General features: G+C 52.0%; 2 protein-coding genes across 2 annotated transcripts in view; both read right to left on the minus strand.

The window, feature by feature from the left end:
* The window catches only part of CASTOR2 (cytosolic arginine sensor for mTORC1 subunit 2), a 59,122-nt gene that overhangs the window by 29,994 nt on the left and 10,877 nt on the right, over window positions 1-18,251 (minus strand). The window lies entirely within an intron of this gene.
* On the minus strand, window positions 9,170-10,002 carry LOC308629783 (small ribosomal subunit protein eS26-like). The gene has a single exon (XM_081258023.1). The coding sequence runs from the start codon at window positions 9,963-9,965 to the stop codon at window positions 9,492-9,494; it is 474 nt and encodes a 157-aa protein (XP_081114149.1). The 5' UTR covers window positions 9,966-10,002; the 3' UTR covers window positions 9,170-9,491.

Raw genomic sequence — 18,251 nt, forward strand, 5'->3', positions numbered from 1 at the left:
GTTGGGGGGTAGGGGAATGGGGAGCAACTGTTAAAAGGGTGCAGAATTTCAGTGTGAGATGATGAAAAGTTCTGGAAGTGGACGGTGATGGTGGTGAAGGTTGCAGACCAATGAGAACGTGAGCATTTAATACCACTGAGATATACACTTAAAAATGGTTAAAACGGTATATTTTGTGTTATGTACATTTGTCCACAAAAAAAAAAAAAAAAAAAAAAAGAAGAGCAGGGAAGGTCCCTATGAGACCTGTAGAAGCTGGAAGAGCGGGCGTGTTGCTGTCCCAAAGCCCTGAGGTGGGTACATGCTGGGAGTGACTGAGGCCAGAGTGGCCACGTGGTGGGGGAGGGGGAACGACAGGTGGTGACGTCAGACGTAATGGGGGAGGGATGATGCCTGTGGCCACTGGGACTGGGTGGGGCCAAGAGACCAGTGACGAGGCTAGTCTTCGTTTTCAAGGAGGCTGGTGAGAGCTGATGGTGACCTGGACCAGGTTGGTGGTGGTGGGCGTGCCTCCATTTATGGCCAGGAAAATAATAGTCAACAAATTGGGGCTGGTGAGGTCACTGAGAAACACAAGGCCAAGGCAGGGAACCATTGCCTTCTGTGGCACGTTCTCATCAGCAGCACCAGGAGAGAGGTCAGTGGGAAGAAGGGGTGCCTTGAACTGGCAGAATTTACTCGCCTCTGAATCTGGCCCGGACCCACTGCTTTGGTCCTTTCCTCCATGGAGACCTGTGTTGGTGAGGGACTGTGGTGCTCCCTGGCCCTGCTCCGAAGGCCCAAGCACAAGCCACAGAGCACTTCAGGATGGCTCTTCCTTCAGGATGGTCATCCTGAAGGAAGACAGGTGGCATCAAAAGGGTCATGCCAGGGTGGGAACGCCGTCTGTGGAAGGGCAGCCTCTTGCTGCGTGAACACATTCCCAAGCGCAGAGCACATACGAGGCGCTGGCTGGTGGTTCCCGTTCTTCCTTGGGAGGGACTGAGATGGAAAAAGGCCCAAGTGGGCGTCCTGGTTTTTGCCACCTATCCAAGATGAGGCTGGAACAACTTACTGGTCCTCAAATCACACCAGGTTCCTTATCTGTGAGAGAGGTTTGAAGATACCTGTCCTGCAGGGTCATTTAGGATTTAAGGAGGTGTGGAACAAACGTGGAAGTGCTCAAGACCCCGCCTAAGCACGTGTGGCCACTTGATGAAGTGTGCTGGTCCGGGGACCGAGTGGATGTCCGAGGCAGCATTCCTGTCCAGGCAGTGCTTGGTCTTGCAGTGGGCTCTGGGTCTCTGCCTGACTTCAGATCTCCCCATGCCTCATGGCCTCCACCCCAACCCTTACCAGCAGGACAGTCAAGTCTCGCGCAGTGGCCCACGAACCCAGCCCAGGTCCCCCAGTCAGGCCAAAGTCCCCTGTCCCAGTGCATGCTCACCCTCACCTGCCCATTACCTCCCCAGCGAATGATCACATCCACTGAGGTGCTGAGATGATTCCCTTCCTGGTCTATCTCTGCTGCTGAGATACCTGCTCCTGGGAGACAGCTGAGTCTATCTCATCCAGATCCCCATGCCTTGAACAGGAAAGAGGGTCTGTGCGTCATCTGTGTTAACTGAATGAACATGCAATGTAATTAATGATTGCCATTTCATAGATGGGAAAACTGATGCTCAGTTAGGCTAAGGCAGTTATGACCTTGGGACCACTGTGCTGTGTGGTCTCTAAGGTGGGGGGCAGCCCGGGCGCAGGTGTGGCCTGTGGCATATTCCCCATGACTCAGCTCTTCCCCTGGAAGCTATCCACTGTCTTAAACGTGGGTAACCAGAGACACGGACGAGAGAATCGGTAACAGCCCGTCCTTGGTAACAAACACCTGGCTGCAACCCAGATTCCCATCACTGGATGAGGAGGAAAATGATGACAGAAGAATATTGCCCAACAGTCAAAATGAACACTCTACAGGGACTTGCAAAACTCCGAATGAGTCTCAGCAACGTAATAGTAGATGGAAAAATACGTCCCCAACTGTTATGTCCAGCATGGTATTCTTTTTACAGTTAAAAGCAGCTATAACAAAAACAACAACAACAACAAAACCCAACACCTTTACGACTCCACGGAGTTGCAATGTTACTACATATAAAGGAAGCCAGGGAATAAAGAACATATTACCTGGGGTTTGGGGACGGGCGGGGGAGACCTCTGGTTACATGGAGGGTATTGTCTCCATCCTACTTTTGCTCTGGCTTTGCATGTGCTGATTACACTATTAACATGAGCTAGTTAGTTAAATGAATAAAGGTGAGCCATGCAAAGACACACGATGGGTGAGGGCCATGAACCTGAGCTGAGGTCACTGGTGCAAGGATGAGGGGCTGCAGGCGATGGGGACTGGGGTCTGGCAGAAGGGACCCAGCCACAGAACAGGAGCCAGGGTAGGCTGCTAGGCTGTAAAAAGGTGCAGGAAATGCTGCAGCTAAAGTGCTACCCAGAGGAGGTGGCCTGAGAAGGGTCCAGGAGCCAGAATCAGGCAAGAGTCCTAGGATGAACGGGAAGGACTGGTCCCAGAGCTACAACTCACTCCCATTTGGGTCATTCTATTTGGTCTTGGCTGGTCAGTGATTTGGGGGCTCACTTGGGCTCAAGAGATGTATATTCGATCCCCAACTTGGTCCCCACAGTCCAGTCTCTATTTAATAGTCTGATGGTGCTGTGTGTAAAGGGCTAATGCTCTGGGTCTCAGTTACAGCACCAGCCCCGACGGTCTTATTCTTTTCATTTAAAAACTTAAAGATAATTTAAATTTTATATTGGAGTATAGTTGATTTACAATGTTGTGTTAGTTTCAGGTGTACAACAAAGTGATTTAATTATACATCTATATATGTATATATTCTTTTTTTTAACATTCTCTTCCATTATAGGTTATTACAAGATATTGAGTATAGGAGTATAGTTCTCTGTGATGTACAGCAGATCCGTGTTGGTTTTATATATATAAGTGTGTATATGTTAATTGCACACTCCTAATTTATCCCTCCCCCTGACCTTTCCCCTTTGGTAAGCCCTGGTGGCCTTAGACATTTACGCAGCCCCTGAGCCTGTGTCCTCTTTCATAAAGAGGGGGATAACCCCACCGATCACGGGGCCCGGGTTCGAGGTCGGCATCCCTCTGTAGATAAAAGCACCAGGTACCAACAGCTGATCCAACAGCACTGGTTTCTTTCTTTCCTTACACACACACACACACACACACACACACACACACACTCTCACTCTCACTCTCTCTCTCTCTCTCTCTCTCTCCAAGGATGCACAGGTTTCGGTCAGCAGGCTGAAAACAATAATCAAAAGACCCGACCCTAAAGCAATCTGTGGTCCTCGTCCCCCCAGCCCCGCCCCACTAAGCTCCTGACACTATTAATTGGGAACCAACGGTCCCTAGAAGATTCGCCATTATAAGACTTTGGAACCACGCTGAGGTACTGCCTGGATGGAGTTGCCATCCTGTTGCCTGGCAACTCTGAGATGCCTCAGCTCCCAGGTCATTCTGCGCCTCTCTCATCTCCTGTGGCCCCTCCAATGCTGTACCGTCGTCTGCTGCTGGCTCGGGGGCAGGGTGTCCTGGGTGGGGCCCTTGGCCGACCCCATCCTTAGATGGCCCCCCATCAGCACCGACCTCCAGCTTGGAAATCCCCCAGGGCCTGGATCTTGTCCCTCCACCCCTCTCGGGAGCAGCTCAACCCTCCCTCTCCCTCGTCTCCCTGTGCCCACACTCTGCACTCCAACCTGCACTTCCAAGTTCCTAAGACTTAGGCCACCCTCTCAAAACATCTCTGCCTTTCCATCCATCTCATCCCCTTTCTCTGGCCTCAGAAAAACGGTACCACTGTGGCAACCTATCTTTAAGCCTCTGTTCCCACTGGCGCCTCTCCCTCAGGAATCTCATACTTGGCTTCCTTGTCTTGGTGACAAACAGGCTCAAGTTTCCTCCGTCCTAAAAAAAGGCTCCCTCGTGCCCATCACCTTCCTCCCTCCACCACCACCAGTCCTCCAGCCACTGCCGCTGGCCTGACTCAACCTTCCAATGGATCCTGCTCAGCTCACCAGTGACCTCCACCAGCCAAAGCTGATGGCCTCTTCCCTCACGCCCTCCTGTCCTTGGACCTTTTGGCTGGACCTTACGTGGTGGGCCAAGGCCTCAGCCTGGACATGTATACCGACCACAGCAGGGTCTTCCAGTGTCAACACCCTCCTGTTGCTTCCTGCAGTGTCTTCTCTTCCAAGCCTCCCCGGTGCTCTTCTCTCATTACACGCTCTCTGCCAATTCTCTCCCTCCCAGGGTCCCAGCCGCTGTGGCCCAGGCTTTCTCCCCAAGCCTCAGACTCGCACTTCTCTGCCTATGCCGGCTGGACTGGTCTCAGACTCATGTCTCACATCCACCCGCTAAGACGGGAAGTGTTGATGCCCATTTCACAGATAAGGAAACTGAAGACAGTGACCCGCCAGACAACCAAGGCTGCTGCGTGTGCCCTCATCCTGATGGGACAAAACGGAATCACACACCAGTCGACTCTAAAAACCCACTGCTGTTCCCCTTGGGCGTGGCCGACAGCCGACCACCAGGGCAGAGCCAAGGCCTGGGGCTGCCCTGACCCTGGGGCCGAAGGCTGAGTCATCTCAGAGAACGTTCTCATTTTCAATGGCTGTGGCCTCCTGTTATGGGCAGCCTGGCTGACACTCGATCTGTTTACTCTCGGATTCCGAACCCAGCAGAGCGAGGCCCTCACAGGGGCCTCTCCTGGGCATCCTGGGCAAGGAGCCCGGGCCACTCAGAGCCCTGCGGACCTTAAACCGGGAGGGGGAGGGGGAGATAGAGCGGGGAGAGGAGGAGGGCCATTTCCAGGTAAACTCGTCCAGCAGATCCACGCTGAGATTTCAGATTTACGAACCAGATAAATGAGCAGAGGGAAGAGATTTGCGAGGGTTGGTTTAATTGGTGGAATCATTTACCACAAATTCCTCATTAAAACTGCAATGGGCGGGGGGAGGGATCTTCCTGGAATCACCCAGACAGGAAGGTGGAGCACAGGGAGGTACAGAATCAGGCTGGGAAGGCCATTGTGTGCTGCCTCCTTTGGTAAGGGAATCCCGGAGACCGAGCCTCTATTTGCATACCTCTGGGGAGGGGGAGCTCACTCCTTTGCGCGGTAATTCATTCCATCCTGGGGTAGCTTATTTCTAGAAAGCTCTATCAATGTGGCCTCTTTAATAACTGATACCCAGCTAGTCTTAATTCTGCCCTTCAGAGACGCAGGGATATTTGCTCCAGCTGGGAAAATGGCAGGAAAGGAGCCCAGCAGGATCATCACCTCTTCTCACAGTGAGAACAGGGCTTACGGGCTAAAACGCTGTATAAACCTCAGCTGTTTGCTTAAAGCACTGGTTCTCAACCTTGGCTACACATTGCACTCACCTGGTGAACCCTGAAAAGTACTGAGGGGGCCTGCTGAGGGTGGGTGCACAGCTGAAGTTGGAAAACCGGAGTGGCAGGGGGCCAGCCTCCCTTGCCGGATGCCTGGGCCTTCCTGGCCGGGAGAGGTCGCTGGCAAGCTGCCTAACCAGGGGCTTGAGCATGGCACGTCCGCCACCAAGTTCTGGGGGGACCACCCTGGGCGGGGGCCTAGCTGCAAGGCAGTGTCCATTTAAGGAGCCCCTGCTTGCTGCTCCTGGGGCTGCCTCACACCCGGCTCTGCTATCTTTATGCCTGCAGACTCCCCCAGGCCGCTGTGGGGATGGCACTTCTGGACCCTCCGAGACAAGACAGAACACCTGTTACACCCCGTGGAGCACACTGCTCCCCGAATGTCAGGACCCAGGACCGTGGGTTTAAGCTGGTTCCAATAATACCCGTTCACCGCCATGCCAGCAGGGGGTGATGGATGGGAACGACCTATTGGTTTGCCTGGACTCTCCCAGTTTGGGCACCAACAATGCTTTGAAAATGGGCAGAATCACACAGAGGTGACAGAAGTCAGGTGAGCGGGCAGGAGAGGGGAGTGGGACCAGAAGGGGGTAGTGGGGAGACTTCCAGGATCCTGGGAACGTTCTCTGTGGGTTTTTCCTGGGAGCTGGTTCCCCAGGTGTGGTCAGTCTGTGGGAATTCACAGAGCCACACGCATAAGATCTGTGCACGCCCCACGTGGCTGCTACTTCACTACCAGAGAAGAAAAATCCCAGAGGGCAGGCTGGGTGGAGGCCAAAGGTTCAAGTTCTTGCCTTTCTATGTGGCTCACATGCCAGGGTGTACCTCTAGGGTCCTCAGAACAAAGGTTTGAGGGGGCAGAGGCAGTGAGGGGGTGACCTGAAGATGGATGAGGAAAAGGACTCTAAAACATCTCTTTTGGGACTTCCCTGGTGGTCTAGTGGTTAAAACTCCACGCTTCCACTGCAGGGGGCACAGGTTCGATCCCTGATCAGGGAACAAAGATCCCGCATGCCATGTGGTGTTGCAAAAAAAAAAAAAAAGTCCCCTTGGTGACACCCCCCTCATTGGGCCAGGGCCGAGCAGCTCCTCAATGGCACTCATCGCTTTAGGCGACAAATTTTTTTTTTTTTTTTTTTTTTTTTGCGGTACGCGGGCCTCTCACTGTTGTGGCCTCTCCCGTTGCGGAGCACAGGCTCCGGACGCGCAGGCTCAGCAGCCATGGCTCACGGGCCCAGCCGCTCCGCAGCATGTGGGATCTTCCCGGACCGGGGCACGAACCCGCGTCCCCTGCATCGGCAGGCGGACTCCCAACCACTGCACCACCAGGGAAGCCCGACAAATGTTTTTAATGAGGTCAACCTGGGCTTGGAGCATAGTTTTGTACAGGTATTTTTTTTTTTTTTTTTACTCAAAGCCTTTCTCTGAACTATGGCATAATTCAGCATAATGAAATGTGCAGATTTTAGGTGTACCGTTAGACGAGTTTTGACAATTGTATACTCCCATTTAGCCACCACCCCAATCAAGAGGGAAAAACTGGGACATTGGGAATGACATACACCCTACTATATATAAAATAGATAACTAATAGGAACCTGCCGTATAGCACAGGGAACTCCACTCAATACTCTGTAATGGCCTATATGGGAAAATAATCTAAAAAAAAAAAGAGTGGATATATGTATATGTATAACTGATTCACTTTGCTGTACACCTGAAACTAACACAACATTGTAAATCAACTACACTCCAATTTAAAAAAAAAGATCTTGAACATTCCCATCACTGCAGAAAGCCTTCTGTCCCTTTCCTGTGGGTCCCTAAGACCACCCAGAGGTAACCCCTGTGCCAGTTTCTATCATCATAGATTATTTGCTGGTTTGTGTGCCTCACAGCCATGAAATCATACGGTGTGTACTATTTTGTGTCTGGCTTCTTTTGTTCAGTGTATTGTTTTTGAGATTCATCTGTTTTACTTTATGTCGTTTTGTAGCCACTTTTATTGCTGAATATATATGTATGTTTATATATATTTATAATGTATTATAATATATTTTAATTTATCCCTTCTCTTGTTGATGACATTTGGTTGTTTCCAGTTTTTGGCTATTATGAATAAAGCTGCTATAAACATCCTTATTAAAAAAAAGATTTCCTGGCTGGCTTCCTCTGCCCCAAATTCCCGTAATTCCACAAAAGCGGCTCAGGTTTGCCCCCAAGAACTGCTCTGCACACCTTGGCCCACCCAAGCGCGCCTGAGTCCCACCCTCTCCACGGGGTGGGTCCTATAGCACGGCAGTAAAGCATCTGCTGAGATGGGGAAGGACCCTTTTGACATGGGGCCAGGCAAAAACAAGCACACAAAGCATTACCATAGTTTGACTGCGGGAAGGGCTGTGGAACAAGGAAGCGTTTTATTTATTTATTAAAAAAAAATTTTTTTAAACTTTTTGGCCGCGCCCCGAGGCACGTGGGATCTTAATTCCCCAACCAGGGATCAAACCTGCGCCCCCTGCATTGGAAGCTCTGAGTCTTAACCACTGGACTGCCAGGAAGTCCCCAAGGAGGGGTTTTAAAACAGAGCAGCTGTGAGGGTTTCCTTTGGATGAGGTGTCTGGGAAGGGCTCAGAGAGGATGAGATCCAGGCAGGGGAAGCAGCATACGCAGAGGACCCCAGAAGGAAAGACCCCTAACTCGCGGAAGAGAAATATTCTACGGCGCTGTGGTCCAATTGTGTACAGCCAGGGAAACATGGAATATCATCTATACTTTGTAATACATCATTGAGTGGAAAAAAGCAAGCCCCAGAAAACACACAGTCAGATACCCTTGTCAGGTGTATACACAGGACAAAACTGTTTGTAAAAGTCAAGGGAAAGATAAGTGTGGGTGGACAGCAGTTACCATCATGTCATGGTCGCAGTGGGGGGTATTCTTATTCAAACAATAAATAAATGTTAACTTGAAAGCTAGGATCGATAAGTATGTCACAGAACAAGGATGATGAGTAATTGCATTCTGTGCACCTGAGGTCCATTAAAAAAAAAGGAAAAAGAAGGCTTTGAAATGTTTGAGGGTCTGTGTCTTAAGCAGCTCACTTTGGCTGCATGGAGAGCAGTTCCCACATCTCACTGGCAATCTCGCTGTTTTATCTCTACACCTGCCTCTCTGTATCTGCTTGAGTCCCATCTTAGGTGGGGGGAGGTGGCTTCATACTCCATTCACCGTGGACTACTGGGGGGCCACTCAGGGGATGCAGGACCCAGAAACTGAAGCCCGTGAGCCTGGCCATATCAGACCCCTGGCCCCTGTGTCCCTCCAGCTGGGAGCCTGGGAGGACGGTCAGGAGCCCCAAGAGGAGGTCTGCTCAGCTGCTACCATCTCTACCAAGTCAGCAGTATCAGCCGAGCCCCCCAAGATAGGGAGTCGGACACAGATGCATATGTGTTTCTGCAGGGGTTTCAGGGACAAGAAACCAAAGGGGGTGGACGGAGGATGGGAGGAGGACATCAAGGAAGAGCTTGGAAATGCCTTAACAGGGGGTTACAGCTCAAAGGTGTGCAAGATACTCAGGTGAAGAGAACCAGGAGTCAGACACGCTTTGCATATTCCATACCTAGGAACATTCTTCACTTGTACCAAGAAGCCCATGGCCCTCTCAGCCTCTTTTCCTTCCTAGCACTTCTGGGGCAGAATAGTAGAGACATATTTTTCTGTACCCAAGAAACAGGCCAGTAACAGCACGATGACAAATGGGCCTGGTATCTGGTCTCAGTGGAGGTGGGGCGGTGGGGGACACCAGGGTATGGAGGCTGCCTGAGGGGGGGTGCGGGCGGCTCCTTTCCTACCAAAGAGGGGCAGCTGCCACTCAGCTCCGATGTACTGTTACACGTGGGCCCTGGGTTGCAAGATCTTCCAATTTTTCCAGAAAAGCTGGAAATCCAGATTTTGGTGATCTCTCTCAATATTTAAATGTTGGTGTACTTTTTTTTTTTTAAGTATAATTTCCACTTTATTTTCTTTCCAGGGGACCATATTCTTCAGTCTTTAAGGACTTAGCTCCTTCCACGGGCTTTGGTGGAGGTCGTGGGGCAGCACCAGCAGGCCTAAATCGGGGTGGAGGTGTTCGGTCCTTCCGGGCTTCCTGAGAACGACTCCTGACTACCTTGCGGTGAACGGTACAATTCACGCAGTAATGCAGTTTCACATACAGCTTGGGAAGCACATAGGCACAGAAAACCCTCGCTTCGGAAATGTCCCTGACAGCCGCGGCCTCTACGATGTTCCGAATGACGAACTTCTTAATGGCCTCCTCCTCGGGCATGCATCGGGCACAGTTGGTGCAGCGAATAGGCTGCACGAGGCCGCGGCCCTTTTTGGCACGACCATTATTCCTTCTTTTCTTGGTCATCTTGGAAGCGAGGAGGAGAGAGCTAAATGTTGGTGTACTTTTCAAAAAACACACCGCGTGGGCCAAAGAAAACATGTCTGGCCTACAGATTCCCCATTTTTCCCTTCCTAGTCCCCCTGAGGTTCTCAAATGTCTTGGGATTTAGGGGCGGTCAATTTCCTGGATGAAGGGGTGTCTGTGTGTGTGACCACTCATGGGATCGGTGCCTGGAGTAAGGAGGCGGGGTCCCAAGCTAACGGCCCCTGGGACCCCTTAGAGCTCCCTGGGCTGCCTCTGAGGTGGGGTCAGGAGTAGGTGAAGCGAAATGTAAACCAGGTGAAGGTGGCCTGTGACCATCTGCTGGCTCTGGACGCTGACCTGGGCATCTCAGCTGCTCCCTGCTCCAACTGGGCTTCAGCACCTCCAGCTGGGCCTGTTCAGCCTTGACTCCTAGCAAGCTGGGTGACCCTGGGCATGCCCTCCGTCTCCCTGTGCTTTGGGCTGGTGCCTTATCACTCCCAGAGTCAGAACACAGGGCCTACGTCGGAAGGACTGTGGCTCCAGCTTTGCCAACCCGTTGCCCTGTCCACCGCAGTTCCATGGGCCCAGCGCTACACTAGCTGGGGATGCAGACGTGACGATGTGTTTACATAAGCGGGGTGGATGCAGGGAATAAGCAGAGAAGGGCAAGCGGGGGAGTGCTGGGGGTCTGGGGCTCAGGGAGGGCACCCTGGAGGTGGTGGTGCTGGAGCAGAAAGTTGAAGCAGAGCTAAGTGTGGGAGCAGCTGGGATGTCAGAAAGGAGCCCCCAAATCCCCGGATGGAGCCAATTCCTGCTGGCCAGGCCAGCCTAGGTTCAACCACATCACACTACAGCATACCCGACTGTTTTGTCTAGGAGCCCACGGGGTGTACCCCCAGCATCTGCCTGCAAAGGGTGGTACATACAGCCAGGTGTGACCCCACTCTGCTCAACCCTAAGTCAGGACAACCATCGTTGAAAGGAACTTGGCATTCTCTCTACTGAGTCCAAACAAACCTAGAACAGTGCTATCCAGGAGAGCTTCCTGGAATGATGAAAATGGTCTACACCCGCGTTGTCCAGTTGGGTTAGCCACCAGCCACATGTGGCTACTGAGTGCTATGAAATGAGGCTAGTGTGGCTAAAGAATTGAATTTAAAAAAAAATCTTACTTGATTTTAATTAATATGAACTTAGCTAGAGTTCATATTAATTAAATGTGAACTAGAGGCTACCGACTTGGACAGTACAGTTCTAGAACTTTTCTACCCATCACTCATTCAATAGCAAGCAGCCTCCACCTGAAACAATGCCCATGTCGCCTCAGTGGCCTGCAGCTCCAGGTCATTCGGCTGCGGTTAACCCCCCAAGCCACAGGCCCTGGGACCATTCCAGGTCCGGATTCCATCTCTGTCTCCATGATGTCCGGAACCTCACTGAAGTCCTCAAGAGTGAAGGACTAGCTGCTGGCATGAGGTGGGGTCTCGAGCTTACCACTACTTTCCCCCAGGAAAAGCCCCCTGGTTGTTCACTTAGCTCAGGGGGTAAAATGTTTAGCACTGACATTTAGCTCTTTTCTTTTGGTTGTTTTAGGGTTTTTTTTTTTTTTTTTTTTTGGTTACGTTGCATGGCTTGCAGGACCTTAGTTCCCAGACCAGGGAGCGAACCTGGTGATAGCACACAATCCTAACCACTGGACCACCACGGAATTCCTGACACTTAGCTCTTTTAATGAGCTCAACCTTGAGCCAGGGAGAAAGGGCAGGAAAATTGCTATTGTGCCCACAAGTACCTGACCTACCTGCCTCTCTCTTCACCCTCCCGTTACCAAGATGGGCACACTGAGGCTTTGGGACAGTCTCATCGGGGCTCTTTCCACTGGTCCTCCATCTCAGCGGTCCAGGAGGGCTAGGGTGGCATGGGGGACACATAGGGCAACAACAGCCAGGGCTGCCAGAACAAAGCACTGGGGGCCTTAAACAACAGAAGTTTATTTTCTCACAGTTCTGGAGGACGGAAGTAGAACAGAGTGCTGGCAGCGTTTCTGGAGAGGGCTCCCTCCTGGCTTGATGAAGGCTGCATCCTTGCCTGGCCTTCCTTCTGTGCACATGTGGAGAGAAAGCAAGCAAGCTCTCTGGTGCCTCTTCTCCTAAGGACACTAATCCTATTGGATCAGGGCCCCACCGTTATGACCTCTTTTAACTTTAATTACTTCCTAAAGGCCCATCTCCAAATACATTCCCACTAGGGGTTAGGGCTTTAGCATATGAGTTTTGGGGGGGACACAAACATTCAGTCCACAATACCCTTAAAGACACTGCTGGCTACTGAGAAGAGACTTGTGAAACAACTGGACAAATGACCAGAGATGATGGGAAAAGGGCTGAAATGAACATAAGCCCATGAGAAATGGTACAGAATGGTTCCCAAGCTGAAGGGAAGGGGCTGTGAGCTGAGCCGAGCCACAGCCTAGCTCCCCAGGGCCTGTCGGCACCTGGGGGGATCAGTGTGGCCGCCACGTGCCTTGGCAAGTCCTCTCCTTTATGGACTCACTTCCAAATCCATGAAATAAAAGAGCTGAAATAAAGATGTCAGGCTGGGTCCAGCCCAGAGTGGCCGAGAACTAGCTATTCAGTGTGCTAACATTCTCCACCAGGGAGGGCAGCGCTTACACCCAAATGGTGCTGTCCCAGACCTTAGGCTGGGGCAGGAGAGGGCTGGAAGGGACCCCTTTGTGGCCAGCCTCCAGCCCTGCACCTACCTGCCCTGGGGCAAAGAACCCTCTGGTTGGTCTACTCTCCCTAGCTGTCCCAGGCTGGGGCAGGCTCAGTCAGCAGCAGAGCTATGCTTACTAACTGGACAGGGGTCGTCAGCCCCTGCTGCTTCCAAAGTGCGCCTGGCCTTGGGGTCCAGCTATGGCTGAGACATGCCTGCAAAGGAAGCCCCAGCCCAAGCTGTCGTGTTGTCCTGAACTCCTGGCTGATGGTGGCACCAACTTCCCAGAGTCAGGATGGGCCGAAAATCAACACAGGCACCCACTGCCAGCTCCTTACTACCCAACCTCTCCTGGGGGATGCTGGGTTTGTACCTGTCATTACCTCTCTGAGCTGCCTGGAGCAGCTCAATGACAGTCTAGTGGTCCTGCCCCACAATGAGAAGGGCCAGGCCCCAAGGGCCTTCCATGGGCTCTGGGCCAAATATTTCACTTTTATTAAAATTCTCACTTGGCTGTGGCCTATATCCCAGGGCCACATCCAATTTGCCAAAGTCGTGGAGGGAGAGAAAGTAAGAGAGACAGTGGCGTTAAAGTAATCAGAACATAACGATGTTAAAAGGCATTTCTGATGAGCGGCCAAGTCAGTGTTATCACCCCATTTTTCAGATGAAGAAACTGAGGACTGGAAAGGCTAACACTCCACCAAAGGCTGTGAGTTAAGTGGGCAGAACATGCTACGTGTGACTGGTAAGCGGGTAGGCCTGGGCCTCTGTGATGCCAGCATCCTCCACCTGCACAGGAGGTGGGTGAGCTTCTCGCTGCATCTTTGGCAGTGGCAAGAAGGCTCTTCCAGAGCTCTCTGAGGGCAACAGAGGCCAGAAGCTGCTTACCCACCGCCCTGGGGCGGGAGGGTATCTTTATGGGGTCTGGCACAATTTACCTCTTGGACAGCTGTGAAGCCCCAGGGAGGGCACTGCTCAGGCCCAGCTGCTTCCAGAGCCTGGAGCCTCCCCATCAGCTAAATCTGGCAGGAAGGTGGAAAGGCCTGGGGGTGCTGGGACCTGGGCCAGTTTCCAACATTTGTGGAGGTGAGAGAGCTCTGGACCTGTGAGGGGGCAGCCCCTGGGGGTGTGGACTCAGCTTCAAGGGCTGGGCACACTGGGGATGCTTGAATGTGGGTGTGGCTACCTGGGCCCCAGGGCCTGGCAGACAGATGTCTTCACCTGCGCATGGGGGGAGCTGGCCACAGAGATGGGCAAATACCTTGATATGAGAGCAAATAAAATCAGGGCTTTAACTATGGTGGGCCGACTAGAGGCTGGGTGCTCTGGAGGTGAAAGGCTTAAGACCTGCCACAGCCCACTGGGGGCCTGTGAGCTGGCTGGGGGAAATAAGATGAACGGTGACAGAGGGCCCCAAACAAGAAGAAAAGCAAATGCCTCAGGGCTGGCATGTATGTGCATAAACACGCACCCCCAGAATGGAAGGTGACATAGAGGGGTCCTTTACCTACCAGGCTATCTGATGACACACTGGGTGGTGAGGTGGTGGGGAGCAGGCCCAGGACACCCAGACAGGGAAGTCAACGGGAACCCCTTTCCGCAGGCACTACGTGAGGACTTTTCCAACACACGTGCTCTGACCCTGGGTTCTGCTTCTAGGCATTTGCCTGTAGGCATATTCTCACGCATGCAAAATAAGGCCTGTGCCCCAAGTTACACGTTATGGCATTAATTGTAAATAGTGACAAAAAAGGTTGGGAACAAAGGTCCACCTGCGGAGTAAGTTTAAAGATATGATGGTCACCTGGTCCTTGGGGAACTGTGCAACAGTTAAAATGAAGGATGTGAATCACCACTAAGACGAACTTCGGCTGAAGAATAAATACCGCAGTGCAGAATGGGAATAGTGAGCATGGTTTAATACCAATTTATGTTAAAAAAAAAAAAAAAGAGAGAGAGAGAGAAACTACTACATATGCGTATTTGCATATACACACACACGCACACACACATATATATATATATACACACGCACACACAGGAAATATCACCGAGATCCCCACTGATCTCCTTGTCCGTGGGGGCGGGAATTGGTTGGCTGAAGAACAAGGGTGGGAGGAAGCTTTTACTGGGCACCTTTGTGTAACTTTGGAATTCTAATAAATCGTGAATTTGCTATCTATCCAAAAATTAAAAACGAAGGAAAAAAAAAAAAAAACACAGAGGCAAGGAGGCAATAGGGCCAAGGTGGACTGCCAAGGCAGGGGAGCCAGGTAAGAGTGGGGTGCCAGTGGGGGGCACTGAGAGGGTGCAGGAAGGAGGGTGTCATGGCCAGGGGCATGGTGTTGGGGGCCAGACTATCCCGGGGATCAAACCCCAGCCCTGCTGTTGACTTGTGCTGTGACCCTGGCAGTCACAATCCTCTCCTCCTTCCTGCCCAGGACCCAGGTGACAGCCCAGACATAGCCTGATGCCGGGAGAATGGAGGAGAATCAGAGGATGATGGGGCTCCCTGCCTCTCCTAGGCTGGGGTACAGCCTCTCTTGCCCACCTGCAACCCTCTACTTGTGGGGGGGCCTGACCCTGACCCACCTAAGAAGCCAGGTGACCTGTCATCTTAAAGCAGACCCTGGCACTCTGCATTCTCTCCAGCTAGAAGCTGCTTGGTCACCGCCCCCCCTACCCCAGTAAGCCTGGGTCCTTCAGGGGTGGGTAAACAAAGAATGGGGAAGGTATCCCAAGATCTCCAGCCTCAACGTGAAGACAAATAGCCCACCTAAGCCTTCCTGAGACCTGGTCTGTGCTTACCCTCCTGCTTCGAGACCACAGCACCAGACCCAGTCAGAGAGGCCCAAAGCACAGCCTGCAAGGGGGGAAATGAGCATCTCCCAGAGCCTCAGACCATCTGCGGACATCAAGGGGTTATGGAGAATGGCAGATGCTCAGGGAAGCCTAGCCCATGACAGCCAAGGCCTGATGAGCAACTCCTAGAGGCCAGGCATTGGATGCACAAGAGCACATGAGGCTCCAACAGGACCCCAGGGGCTCAGCAGCACTTTCCAGATATGAAAACTGAGACTTACTGAAGTGAAATGACTCCAGATGTGGCATACGGACTAAATGTCTGTGTCCTCCACAAATTCATATGTTGAAGGCCTAACCCTCGATGGGATGGTATTTGGATGTGGGGACTCTGGGAGATGATTAGGTTTGGATGAGGTCATGAGGATGGGGCCCCGTGATGGGGTTAGTGCCCTAAGAGAGGAAGAGAGAGATCTCGCTTGCTTTCTCTGTCCGTGCACATGCACCGAGAAAAGACCATGTGAGGGCATGGGGAGAAGGCAGCCATCTGCAAGCCAAGAAGAGAGCCCTCACCAGGAAGTGAATCTACTGGCATCCTGATCTTGGATTCCCAACTTCCAAAACTGAGAAATAAATTTCTCTTGTTTAAGCCACCCAGGCTGTGGTGTTTTGTTATTGCAGCTCAAGCTGACTAATACAGGTGGCACAGTGAGGGTTCAAACTCAGATCCGTCAAGACTCATGCTCTCTCACTGACAATCCTCTCCACACCCCCCCAACACCCTGCAACACCTCCACCTCTCAACTTTCTTCTCATTCTCACCAGCCTGGATTTGTTGTCTGTTGTTCAGTATGCATTTTATTATATTAAATACACAAAAAATTTACCATCTTAACGATTTTAAGGTATACAGCTCAGTGGTATTAACTACATTTACATTGTTGTGCAACTATCACCACCATCCATCTCCATAACTCTTTTCGTCTTGTAAAACTGAAACTCTGTCTCTATTAAACGATAACTCCCCATTCTCCCCATCACCAGCCCCTGTGTGTCACCATTCTACTTTCTGTCTCTATGAATTTGTACAGTATTTATCCTTTGTGACTGGCTTATACCACTCAGGCCCCAAGGTTCATCCATGTTGTAACAGGTGTCAGAATTTCCTTCCTTTTTAAGGCTGAACAGCATGCACCACATTTTGCTTATCAATTCATCAGTCAATGGATACTTGGGTTGCTTCCATGTTTTTGTTGTTGTGAATAACGCTGCTGTGAACATGGGTGTACAAATATTTGAGACCTTGCTTCCAATCCTTTCGGGTATACACCCAGAAGTGGCATTTCGCTAGCCTAGATTTCCCACACCACATTCTCTCTCATTTCCTTTTCCAGTGGGCCATTTCTCTGGGCCTTTTCCCCCAGTTGTCCTCTTCCTTACCTGCCCTGCCCTCCCCTCTCCCACGAGCCTTCTTTGGCCCTGGGATTACACCAGTGACCAGGTCCTGACCAAGGAGGCTGGACAGAGCCGTCCCTCTCCTCCTTAACAGGGCCATCCCCTCCAGCTCCCATGCTGCTCCAGCTCACCATGGGCCACACTGGCCAGGGCTCTGTGCTTTTGCACATGCTGTACCTCCTTCTTGGAAGCCCCTTCTCTACCTCAATGCTTCAAGCCTGGCTCAATGTCACCTCTCCTGGAAGCCCTCCCCGACCCATCTGGACTCAACTGTATTTCCTCCCCTGTACCTCGAGCTCCCCCGAGCCTTGAGGACTTTCCTCTCACCAGATTAGTGTAATCAAGATCTTGGAGAGCTGTCTTCCCCACTGTGCTGTCCACAACGAGTCCAGGGTTGGTGTCCAAGTCCTCAAAGGGCCAGCATGTGGCACAGAATGGGTAGCGAGACACACTTCGGAACTAGTGGAGATGAAGGAAGCCTCAAGGGCCAAGAATCCACGCCAAGTGTAAGGAAACCCCAGAGAGCAAGAATGAACCCTCTCCACGGTGCAGCCTCTGCCTTCCTGAGCCACTGTCCCATGGGCTTGATTCCCCCTGGGGGGGAAGACAAGCCCTCGGAGGCTGGAGGCACAGGCTTCCAGATCTCACAAGCACCTAACTGCTCCCATGGGGATCCCCCTTGGCCGGTCCCTGCCCTTGGTGGGTGAAGGGATGAGTCTGCGGAGGACACCTGCCCTCATGGGACAGAGGTGTGTGCGCGGGGCAGGGGTGGGGGTGATGCAAGAACCTTCATTCTGCAGGAGGACTCAGGGGTCCTGGCTTTTGAGAGCAAGCGCTCCTCGGGGCATTAACTCAGGGTAACCTTCTAATGGTTTGATTTTTTATGGGGCGTTTTAACAACACAGCTGGTGCCCAAGTGAGGCCGGCAGTACAGGTGGGCACTGAGGGGTCTCGCGATCGCCACCATCTGAGAAGGGCTCCCAGGACCTTGCCGGGAGCGGAGAGCTCATGCCTTTGAAAGGACACCAGCACTCTCGGTTCTGACAAGCTGCCCTTATGGTGGGCCAAAGGTTCTTGGGTCCACGTGCCTGCGGACTCCTCTTCTGCTGCTAGCCTCCCCATCCCCGGCCCCATGGGCCAGTCTGTCAGTCCCGACAGCTCACTCAATTAAAAAAACAAAACAAAACACCCCTAGTCAAATAAAAATCAGAATTAGTCATTCCATCCTGCAACCACCAGCTCAGCCCCTCCAACAATTCCAAAGCAGAACAGACCATCAGCACCGTGCGGACAGAGGCCACAGCTACCCCTTCGCCAAGGGGTGCAGTCCAGCCCAGGGCACTGCGCTCCTCAAAAAATATCCGTTGAATTCATATGAATGATCAG

The sequence above is a fragment of the Mesoplodon bidens genome (assembly GCF_964165515.1).
Source record: "Mesoplodon bidens genome assembly, chromosome: 15".
Taxonomy (NCBI): Eukaryota; Metazoa; Chordata; class Mammalia; order Artiodactyla; family Ziphiidae; genus Mesoplodon; species Mesoplodon bidens.